Source organism: Dendroctonus ponderosae, unplaced genomic scaffold (assembly GCF_020466585.1).
Source record: "Dendroctonus ponderosae isolate FM_Combo_2020 unplaced genomic scaffold, Dpon_F_20191213v2 Dpon_F_20191213_10, whole genome shotgun sequence".
NCBI lineage: Eukaryota > Metazoa > Arthropoda > Insecta > Coleoptera > Curculionidae > Dendroctonus > Dendroctonus ponderosae.
Window position 1 is genome coordinate 4,266,778 of NW_026017111.1, and position 10,317 is coordinate 4,277,094.

The 10,317-nt window shown below is 39.7% G+C and overlaps 6 protein-coding genes across 9 annotated transcripts in view; 4 read left to right on the plus strand and 2 right to left on the minus strand.

Annotated features, from left to right (window-relative positions):
• Positions 1-343: 343 nt before the first annotated feature.
• On the plus strand, positions 344-1,109 carry LOC109545661 (kxDL motif-containing protein CG10681). The gene is made up of 3 exons (XM_019916475.2): positions 344-581; positions 643-832; positions 885-1,109. Exons 1-3 carry the CDS (start codon positions 436-438, stop codon positions 1,041-1,043), a joined length of 495 nt encoding a protein of 164 aa, XP_019772034.2. The 5' UTR covers positions 344-435; the 3' UTR covers positions 1,044-1,109.
• LOC109545657 (ubiquitin-conjugating enzyme E2 T) lies at positions 1,053-1,807 on the minus strand. Its single transcript, XM_019916469.2, has 3 exons — positions 1,595-1,807; positions 1,298-1,542; positions 1,053-1,240 (listed from the first exon to the last, which is right to left on the minus strand). Exons 1-3 carry the CDS (start codon positions 1,748-1,750, stop codon positions 1,165-1,167), a joined length of 477 nt encoding a protein of 158 aa, XP_019772028.1. The 5' UTR covers positions 1,751-1,807; the 3' UTR covers positions 1,053-1,164.
• Positions 1,808-1,862: 55 nt separating this feature from the next.
• Positions 1,863-2,988, plus strand: LOC109545658 (probable ubiquitin-conjugating enzyme E2 C). The gene is made up of 3 exons (XM_019916470.2): positions 1,863-2,073; positions 2,123-2,439; positions 2,500-2,988. The coding sequence occupies exons 1-3, from the start codon at positions 1,967-1,969 to the stop codon at positions 2,601-2,603; spliced, it is 528 nt and encodes a 175-aa protein (XP_019772029.1). The 5' UTR covers positions 1,863-1,966; the 3' UTR covers positions 2,604-2,988.
• On the minus strand, positions 2,985-4,828 carry LOC109545649 (syntaxin-16). The gene is made up of 4 exons (XM_019916457.2): positions 4,559-4,828; positions 4,320-4,486; positions 3,868-4,266; positions 2,985-3,460 (listed from the first exon to the last, which is right to left on the minus strand). The coding sequence occupies exons 1-4, from the start codon at positions 4,637-4,639 to the stop codon at positions 3,178-3,180; spliced, it is 930 nt and encodes a 309-aa protein (XP_019772016.1). The 5' UTR covers positions 4,640-4,828; the 3' UTR covers positions 2,985-3,177.
• A 75-nt stretch (positions 4,829-4,903) lies between these two features.
• Positions 4,904-7,300, plus strand: LOC109545640 (3-ketoacyl-CoA thiolase, mitochondrial). 2 transcript variants are annotated; one of them, XM_048661850.1, is made up of 9 exons: positions 4,916-5,020; positions 5,080-5,234; positions 5,313-5,479; positions 5,549-5,715; positions 5,832-5,963; positions 6,012-6,452; positions 6,507-6,707; positions 6,759-6,913; positions 6,964-7,300. In XM_048661850.1, the coding sequence occupies exons 3-9, from the start codon at positions 5,461-5,463 to the stop codon at positions 7,043-7,045; spliced, it is 1,197 nt and encodes a 398-aa protein (XP_048517807.1). In that variant the 5' UTR covers positions 4,916-5,020; positions 5,080-5,234; positions 5,313-5,460; the 3' UTR covers positions 7,046-7,300. The 2 variants fall into 2 exon arrangements, with proteins under 2 accessions (XP_019772004.1, XP_048517807.1); XM_019916445.2 differs by lacking the exon at positions 5,080-5,234 and having other exon boundaries at positions 4,904-5,020.
• A 1,352-nt stretch (positions 7,301-8,652) lies between these two features.
• The window catches only part of LOC109545634 (solute carrier family 35 member F5), a 5,175-nt gene continuing 3,510 nt past the window's right edge, over positions 8,653-10,317 (plus strand). For 2 of the 3 annotated variants that reach the window (XM_019916431.2, XM_019916434.2), the window contains exons 1-2: positions 8,653-8,948; positions 9,033-9,500. In XM_019916431.2, coding sequence (XP_019771990.1) covers positions 8,838-8,948; positions 9,033-9,500 — 579 coding nt within the window. In that variant the 5' untranslated portion in view covers positions 8,653-8,837. The remainder of the gene's footprint in view (positions 8,949-9,032; positions 9,501-10,317) is intronic. The other variant, XM_019916433.2, reaches the window with a different exon arrangement.

Consider the following 10,317-nt stretch of genomic DNA (forward strand, 5'->3'; position numbering starts at 1 on the left):
AAATTGAGCAAGAATGCTCATTTGTACATTATTCTAGACAGAAATAAATGACCTTTTTAGAAAGTGAAATATGGAAGGGGGATTGTTGCCAGTTTTCTCAAAAAAATGCTTGAATTCAAGAAGTTTTAGGTTTGCGTGGTTTTTTTTCAGTTGTTTTGAGTCGTTTTGGCATCGTTAGATAGAGAATTGAATGGGGAGGTCATGACCAAGTACCTAATTCAGTTCATTCGTCTTATTTCTAAAGTTTTCATTGCAAGCAAGGCAAAAAATGCCTAGATAACTGGGTCAGATCCCTGCGCGGTTGCCAAGTAAGGCAGCAAACCTTCAAACTTGCAAATTCATAACCAAACTGGGAGCTATAGGTTATAGATCAAACCAAAACAAAGGTAAATATAAACAAACCCAACTAACAGAAAAAAACAAATTTTCGGCAAGATGGATGATCTGAAAGGCACGCCCGAGAGTGATTTCAGCATAGAATGCTTTCAAAATTACACGGCACCAGAGGTATTCATTCAAGGCCTGGCTGGAATTGTTGACCAACAAGATGTGGAAACAATGATCAGAGCCCAAAAGCAAATGTAAACCGCCGCCGCCCCCCAGGAAATCCGTTTGAAATTTCGCGGTAAACCACTTTTTTAGGTTGCAGCGATTTGAAAAAACCAATGAAATGCTAACAAATTGCAACGCCCTCAGTGCTTCGAGACTTAAGACTGTTGCCCCTGAGTTCAAAAAACACATCCACCTTCTGGTGGAGATGAAGAAAGATTTGGACTATATTTTCAAGAAGCTTCGTGCCATTAAAATGAAACTTTCAGCACAGTACCCTGAGGTATGAAGTGATTAGGTGCTGTAATCCCTATTCTGATCCTGTTCTATTTCAGGCCTTTTCTGAGGCGGCCAGGAGCAGTTTTGCAGAAGAATGTGAAGAAGACACCAGCGAAAACAGCAATAAAAACAAAGACAACAGAAGAAGCTTGCATATAAAAAATGAAGCTTTGGAGGGTGGCAATGCCGATCAGAATCGAAGGGCTTCTAAATGAAAAATAGTGCAATGCAAATTTTAGTGTTACCTAAACATGATTTTGTTTAGTTCATTTTCAAAAACATTTTCATGTTTTTTCGTCAATCCCAACCAACGTCCAGCTAAATATCCTAGAAATACTAACGCTGCTGCTTAACTGCACAGGCATACTTCTTTGTATAATCCTTGGCTTTCCTTAAAAAACTTGAGTTGTTCCTAAAAGGAATGTTTTATTGAGTAAAGTTCCCTTTGGGCATGCTGGCTGGGTAAAACCTTTGATATTCTTCGGCAATATCAGCCATAAGAGGATCCTCGGGGTTAGGGCTTTCCAGTAGCATGCGAACAGCAATGAGCAGAGCCTCAATGCCAATTGTGGGCCTCCAGTTTCCTTTGGGAGGCATTTTGATCAAGTCCAAACAGATTCGTCCACTGTCATCAATGTTTGGATGGTAAACTTTAGTTAAGAACTTGATGGAGGGCGGCATAATAGGGTAGGCGTCAGGCACAATGACTTCCAGCTGAAACCGGTTTATTAAATTATAGTGAAAATTGCTTTAACAGGGGAAATACCTTGAAAATACCGCCTTGGTAGGGGGATTTTTCCGGGCCAACTATTTGCGCCTCCAGTACATCCAATTTGTCATCCTTGGGGAAAACGCAAATGTCCTTCGAATCTGAAGTGGCCAATTTTGCCAGTTCTCGGCCCAAACGAACATGTTTGATCATGTTTTTTTGTAAATTTTTTGAACTCAACTGAACCCTGTGACAGTGATTTTCCAAACATTCTTCTTCCTCTCTACAGTAGTTAATGCTTTGAAGCAAGGCTCTGATTGGCTGGTTCGAAAACCAGTTTTTCATGATTGAATCTGTCAGCTGTCACCAAGATTAACGAATGTTCACATTGGCATTTTGCGGAGCAAAATAATCCCGATTATCTAGAAAATGGCCCAAAATGTGAACCCGTTATACGAACCACAAAACACCAATTCAGGGAAAGAAGGCGAGATGGTCAAGTTGCCTCAAAACGATGGGCATGCAGTTACCAAGAGGTGAGTGGGTACGTTTTTTTCTACAGGGCTTCAATGGGAATATTTCCAGGCTCCACAAGGAACTGATGAGTCTTATGATGTCCGCTGATCAGAGCATTTCAGCATTTCCTGATGGCGAGAACCTGTTTAGTTGGGTTGGGACAGTCTGGGGCCCCAAAGACTCTGTCTATGAAGAGCTGAAATTCAAGCTCAGCTTCCAATTTCCCAACTCCTACCCCTATAAGGCCCCAGTAGTGAAGTTTGTAACGCCCTGTTTTCACCCCAATGTGGACACCCAGGGAAACATCTGTCTAGATATCCTGAAAGACAATTGGTCTGCTCTTTATGATGTTCGAACCATTTTACTGTCCATACAAGCTTTGCTCGGTAAGTTTGCTGGTTGGCTCAAACTACGTGGATTTAATTTCAATCTGGTACTGTTTATAGATGAACCAAATGTCGATAGTCCCCTTAATGGCTTAGCAGCAGAGACCTGGACAAAGAAGGACGAGTACCGGCAACATGTGATGGCAATGTACAAAGAAGTTTAACAAATTGAATGTTTAAAGGTGATTTCGAAATCTAGTGTAAATTTTAAGTAGGCAACAAATATTTGATGTGCTGGTGATTTGTATTAATAACTATTGCGGTTTCTGAGACTGAGAACTGGATTTCTAAAGCACAACACTGCATTTTACTTTCAAATATCAATTAAGGCCCTTTACTGTCTCATCTTGTTTGCCATTTACAGCAGTAGTGTTTGACTATGAATCCGAGAATAATGCATCCACATTAAAAATAAAATCGTATTTAATCTTTTCTTGATAATTTTCTGTTGCATTAGGAGATGCCTTTTGTGTTCCACGCGTAGGTTTAATTTTTGTTTGTATGATGTATTTATGTAATGATTTTTTCAATTAAATGATACACCGTTAAGGGAATGGTTTTTATTCCACAAAAATACTCAGCCAGCCTAAAATAGACTCCTTATATTTCACTATGTACATCGGTTTTGAGGGGTAATTAATACGGGTTTAAAAACAATTTAGCACTTGACTAGAAGAGATACATTATGATGAATAGATCAATTTTAACATTTTTATCACCTTATTTAAGGGTTGACAACTAAGACTTAACAATAATCAGAATCAAGCACAGCAACATACTAACAGCGGCAAGAGTGACGATAGCGCACATTTTTCGGTTTTTTCTTTGGTAGGCGTCGGCCTTTTGCAGTTGCTTAAAACCCTCAAACACCTGCACTTGTGTGTTTTCGATATTGTAATCTATCCGATCTAAAACCGTGCCCTGATCGGCTACCATTTGTGAGAGATCTTTGAAAATCTCGTTTAAATCTACAATCGATTTCACTATTGCGTTCACTTCTTTCTCCCTTTCCTGTGCGAACCTGCAAATTGATAATTCATAAATACGTTAACTGGTGGAAGTTGCCCCGATTTTCTTATCACTGTTTTTATTATCAAAACAAGTAGCTTCAATTTAAAGATTGGAAAATGACGTGCGCTACTTTCTGCAAAAGTTTGCCCTATTCAAACAAAAAAAGCCGTGGATTTCTTACGGTAAAATTGTGTTCAGTGATTCGAAAATATCGCTGGTAAAGTAGATGCATTACTGCAATATTTGCTCTTGCCTGAGTCCAGTTTTTGGCTGCATTTACTTTTATCTCTATTTTTAGTTTAACTCAAAATAATGTTGCAGCAAAGTTGCTCACGTATTACAAAAGTTGTGAGTGTTTCATCAATAAAACTATTCATCCTCCCTGATTGATTTTTTGGGCAAATTATACAAACTCACCTAGTATTCTCCTCTTCCAGCAGCAGCAGTTGTTGTTGGGACATTCTCTGGGAATTAATAAAATAATTGTCAATATCCTCGCCATCGTTATTCAACAAGTCGATATCAGCAGTCTGATCAAAGTACATCTTTGATCGATCCTCTCTACCCTGGATTTGCCTTAAATAGCTATTCTGTGTCGATCTGAAAGTATGCGACAACTCCTGCAAGGCAGTGGCTAAAGATCTGTAAACATTTATGGTCAGTCTCTGTTCTTTGACTCCATTCTCAGTTGAATGGCTCTTGATGATCTGCAGGAGCCTGTGGATTTCGTTGAACATTCTCGTGATGTCTTGTGTGCAGTTTCCTATCGCTATTTCATCTTCTGGGGTATCATCAAAGGTGGAACGATGCAAATGCCTGTAAAAAATCATAATTGAAGCATCTGATTATGCTAAGCAAAAGGCTTGTACCTGGAATGTAACGACTTTAAGTCGGCAATTTTGGATTTTAGCCTGGGCAATATTAATTGAGCCTTTTCAAGATAGTCAATCCAGCCTGGGGGAATTTTCTCGTTTTTATCCGAGTAGCCGTCATCCATGTCGGTTAGAGACACCAAATGCATTCGCTCTGACGAATCCTGTAAGAAACATCAGCCCCGCTTAGTATAAAGTGTCTCAAATAAGATCGTTTAGAGCAAATATCAACTAACTTGGTCCGGGTAAATCTGCCTGCTACGAATGGCATTGTTCCTCATCAAGAGGAAAACGTCCGTTAGGCTTCTCTGAGTCATAATTTACAAAATAACTGCACTTATTTCGCTGTAAAATTAAGTAAACCGAAAAACATAACACAGATTGTTCAAGTTCGACCAGCTTTCCACACTTTGACGTGTTTACATCGATTTGACTGCTGCTAATGAACAGACCGAAATTATGGAGCCAGAATGTATGCTTTCTTGTTTTACTATACTGGAAGAGAGAAATGTACATATACGCGACCTAATCGAAGTGCTGTGCCTAAAGCTAACTTCATCCCCAACAAATCCGCACGTCACAGTTAATTACTGTGGTGCAAGTAATTACACAGTAATTGTAGTAATTCTTTGGTGAATGTGCAAAACAGTCTGTGTTCAAAACATCAGTTTATATTCGCAGTGGTTGCTGCATTAAAGGTAATTTTCTAGTTAATGGGGCCCTAGCGTTCGAAGTTAACAATCTGCTCACCTAATAGATAATCTCCTTCGAACAGTTTCTACTCGATGAAATTCAGTAATTTGGTCGTAATTGTGGAGTAAGTGAATTTTAATGGGTGAAAAGTCGTGGAAAACATCATTTTCCCAAGAATAACCGCTAAGAAAAGTTGTTGGTCAAGCTATTATCTATAAGGTGAGCATCTTTTAAGTAGGTGGATTTGTGAGGTTACGAGTGGGGTCAAAGTACCTACTGAAATCGTGTTATGTTTAGTTACATCGATGCTCTGCACTTTGCTCTTGTGTTGAAAGCCTCTGGGATTAAGTGGACTTTACCCTCCAACTCGACAATTTATTACCGAAAGCTGCTCAGTCCCCTTCAGTCCTATTTAGATTGTCAACGAGAGTAAGATTTTAAAGCAATGGCATCACTAGTTAAAGGTAAGAGTGGTAGTACTTTCGCTTGCTGCGTAAAAATTGAGCTGGTGTAATAACAAAGGTAAATTTTAGGATCGTTCATTGTGGGTGCCAAGAGGACAGTGTTTGGAACCTATGGGGGCAAGTTGAAGAATGTTTCGATCACTGATTTGCAAACGGTGGCGGCTAAAGCCGCCCTGGCCTCGGGCAATGTGAAGCCCGAAGCTGTAGACTCTGTCATTGTTGGAATCGTTGGATCAGTGAGTATAACTTTACTTTCCGCCATGCAACTGCTAATCTGGTTTTCCTCGATTGCCAGTCATGCTTGTTTATAACTAAATGTTCATGTAAGAAGCTGTTTGTTTTTGTTGCGTAGAACTCCGCGGCTGACGGCGGGTATCTTTCCCGGCATGTGGCTCTGAAAAGTGGAGTGCCAATAGAAAAACCCGCCTATGCGATCAACCGACTCTGCGGCTCTGGATTCCAGTCCATAGTCAATGGAGTACAGGTAAGTCCGTCGAAAAGACACAAGCCAACACTGAAGCGGTTTTTCCAGGACATCGAAATTGGATTTTCCCAAATCGCCTTGACTGGCGGCGTCGAAAACATGTCCGCCTACCCTCACGTGATTAGGGGCTTGAGGTACGGCCTGCCTCTGGGGCAAAGCCCCGCTTTGGAGGACTCCCTTTGGGTCGGACTGACCGACTCTTACTGCAACCTGCCCATGGCCCTGACCGCTGAGAAATTGGGCGCTCAATACAACATCACCAAAGATCAGGTGGACGAGTTCGCTTTAAGGTCGCAAAGACTATGGAAGGAGGCCCAAGACGCCGGTCGATTCAAAGAAGAACTGGTTGCGGTGCCAGTGAAAATCAAGAAGGATATTGTTAATGTTGAAGTGGATGAGCATCCAAAGCCCCAAACAACGCTGGAGGGCCTGAGGAAGTTGCCCACCATTTTCAAGAAGGACGGCCTGGTCACTGCTGGAACAGCTTCGGTGAGAACTACGCAAAAAAGGAAATTCATTGGCTAAGTTTAATCTGCGCCTTAGGGGATTGCTGATGGGGCTGGAGCGGTCATAGTGGCCAATGAGCAAGCCATTGCTCAACACGGGCTGAAGCCGTTGGCTCGAGTGGTTGCATACTCTGTGGTCGGAGTCGACCCGACCATAATGGGCATTGGACCGGCCCCTGCCATTAAGGCCGTCCTGAAAGTAACAGGAAAGACTCTGAACGACATCGACTTAGTTGAGGTGAGTGATTTAACCCACCAGCGGCCAGGTTTTGATGTCTATTTTGCGTAGATCAATGAAGCCTTTGCTGCGCAAACATTGGCCTGTGCCAAAGAGCTCGACTTGGACATCAACAAGCTGAATGTAAATGGTGGGGCCACCGCTATCGGCCATCCTTTGGGGGCTTCGGGCAGTCGAATTATCTCGCACCTTGTCTACGAATTGAGGTAACCCCGATTTATAGTGCACTTGTCCCCCGTTACGCGCTTGTTTGCAGGAGGAGGAAAGCCAAATTTGGAATTGGGTCCGCCTGCATTGGAGGTGGTCAGGGGATCGCCATTCTCATCGAATCCTTGTAGGTTTTTCGGAGTTTGGGACTGGATGGCGGCATGACCGCATGCAAAACTTTATTGGGACTGAGGTTGATCAGAAACCCCAGTGCTGATGACTGATGGTTCGAATTAAGTGGTCAATAATTAGTTTTATTAAGCAGAAAACTTTATATTCTTTATAAATTGTGGCCTTATTAGGTCTATATATTGAATGGCCCTATGTTTAGGACTACGTCGTTTTTAAATGTATTTTTATACTTGAAAATAAAATTGTTTATTGTATGGTTGAAGTTTTTATGCAATCCCAGAGCGGCGAGGTATTTAATTAATTATCCTGAGCCTACCACTGTCTACTCATCTTTATCTAGCAGAGGTGTTTTGTTGCGACCAAGCGTCTAGGTATCGTTTTTTCCCGGTATTTTCTTGTAACCGTAAACTCTTTGGATTTTATTAATATAGTGTTGGACTTGAGTGTGTTAACTTAATTAATATTGATAAAATTATTGGACTTATAAAGTTTGATTTAGAAGAACTTAACAATGTGTTTTTTAACGTTACTCTATATATTATGTACACCAAATGGGGCGTTTTAATAATAAAAATGTATTATTGAGCAAATAGATCGTTGGCTTAAGTTATTTTCCTATGTGCAATGTGCAAATTTAATTAAAACAAATTATCAACGATTTTTTAATTTTAAAGTAACAGAAAAAATAAAATTCCTATTGTAAGAGTCAAGAAATATTAAGCAAAAGAATTGCTGGTATCTTCTGTTTCCATTTACTTTTTGTTTAACATGTCACACTAAGCAACACATGAAAATAATTGCTTTTTTACACTATTCCAACAAAAGTGGAATACCAACAACGTAGTTCGACTTTTTAGTAGGTAGTCCTATGTGAATTAATTTAATTATATCAGGCGTATAAAATACTAGGATTTGTAATCAGAAATTTTAAGTATTTTAACAATAATACATTTTTTATAACATTTTTAGTATTTAATGTCATAAGTACTCTTACTTGTTATTGCCACTTGGGTGATGTTTATTATAAGTTTTACCGATAAATAAATCTATGGATGTATTTACTAATTTGAAAACTATCCATATAAATGTGTCGATGTATGTAAGGATATTCAATATACTGTCAAATATACAATAAACCAAACTTTTTAGGAGATTTATTTAATGGTTTAAGTTGCTTACTTAAATACTACAAATATAAAATCTAATACCTATTTAAGTTGATCAGAATAAATCATTTGTAAATTGTTATAAATTAAGAAATACTCATAATTATCACTGTCTTTCTTTGTGCTAATATAAAGGCAATACTATTATTTTTGTTCCAACAAATTCAAACAATTCCTCTTGAAAAATTACTAGCCAAGAGCGTATAAAATTTACCTATGAATTTCTATACGATACTATTTGTTTGCCATTTTTATCTAGAGCTTATATAAGGTTCGAAATGCACGAGAGAATGGAAAAAAAATGATATGCGGACTCGCGGTTGTTTATCTCGACAAATTATAAAATAATTATCATCAAACAATAAACAAACCCACATAACCTTAAATCGTCTTAACTCATTTGTAGAACTTGTCAACGATACTTCTCGTATCAAACCGTCAAAAGTGATGTTGGTGGTTGAGGTTAGAGATGTGTTTTTGTTTTGGTTTTTTCGCTCAAAGCTTTTCAACGATTTAGCGTCCTGTTTAGTTTGGAACCAAGTGTAGGTCAGTTTAAGTTGCAACATGTGGCCGGTTTGCGATTGTGCCCTTATGTGTACAGCCTGCCAGTAGCGCGGCCAGGAAAATGGACTCGGGGGCCCTGACAGTCCTAACTAAGAGCCAAAGAATCGTTTTCGGGCTAGTCGTTCTCATTCTAGTGGATATGATTTCAGTGTCCTTATCCAAGCTGACTAAGGTATGTGGGTGTAACGTAGCACTTCCGTATTGTTATCTGTAGGCAATAAAACCGCATGATCAGTTTTATGCTTACGGTTTTCAGCAGATCTACAATGAGGAAACCTTGGAAAAGCCGTTCTTTTGCACCTACGTTAAAGCGTCGATGTTCACCTGCTATCTGCTTGGCTTTCTGTGCTGGCATCCATGGAGAGACGCTTTCTGCGCCCGGCCCAATAATTACGACTTCTTGGACTCGGAGCCGGAGGAGGATCATGCGGATGAGGCAGTTAGTGGCAAGTTGAGCACCCCCATCTTCGTGCCGGTTAAACTGGCCGAGCGGGACAGCCTGGACAAGAGCTCGGGCACTGAAAGCGACGATTCCTCCTTAAGATATGTGCGCTTCAGCAAGGTGGCCGAGGTGCGCCATTTATCAGAGGTGGAGGCGGCTGATGCCCTGCTAGCCAGGCTGTCTTATCAGGCCTCAATGCGAGCTGGAGAGATTGCCAAGAGGGCCACTCTCAAGTTGCCCGTTGAACAAGTGGCGAAAATAGCCCTGATCTTTTGTCTGCTTGTGAGTACTTAATAGAGAGTTATTGGACATGCTAAATACTGTCATGCAGTACTAATTTTATTCCTTATTTTAATACTGCATTTGCGTTATTTCTGTAACGAAATGGTAGTTATTGGAATGCCTAGTTCACTGCTTTCAGTATTAAAGATGTGTTATTGTGTAACCTAATCTTACACAATTTATTATTAATGATTTTACGTTGGTGTATTTGTATTTTTTTCCTTTTCAATTGGATTTTGGTTGCTGTTGATCATTTACGCTTAATTGTTATAATGAAGGAAATTCTAGAAGCCGCAGTCATAAGCGGAGCAAGTGAAAAAGAGCTTGAATATTACATTTTTGATAATACTTATATTTACAAACAGGGGTGGAAATCAGGCTGAGGAAAGAGAATATTTTTATGTAGAACAAATGTTCGATGAGTACAACTATGTCTTGAAGTGCATACTATTCAAGGCTTAGTGAAGATACGAGGAACAGATACGATAAACAAACTGAAGTTTTTGACCCTTGTTTGATCCCCTTGGTCATTACGGCTTGATATTTGTAAGTTCCCCAACATGACGGCGTATTTGGTGAATTAGTTAATTTCAAGCCGTAGTTTTTACATTGGATTACAGCTCAAGGCTTATAAAGATTTGCAAGTTAACAAGTATGCTGAGTCTGGCACCGTTCAAGAGATATCAGCTACACACGTTAGGGATAAAGCATGTATTTTTAACATAATTCTCATTTACATCCATCACTTGAACTTTTGCTTGCAAGGTGTACATTATTGAATTGCAAAAATCTAAATTCTGAAAAACACGACTTGAAT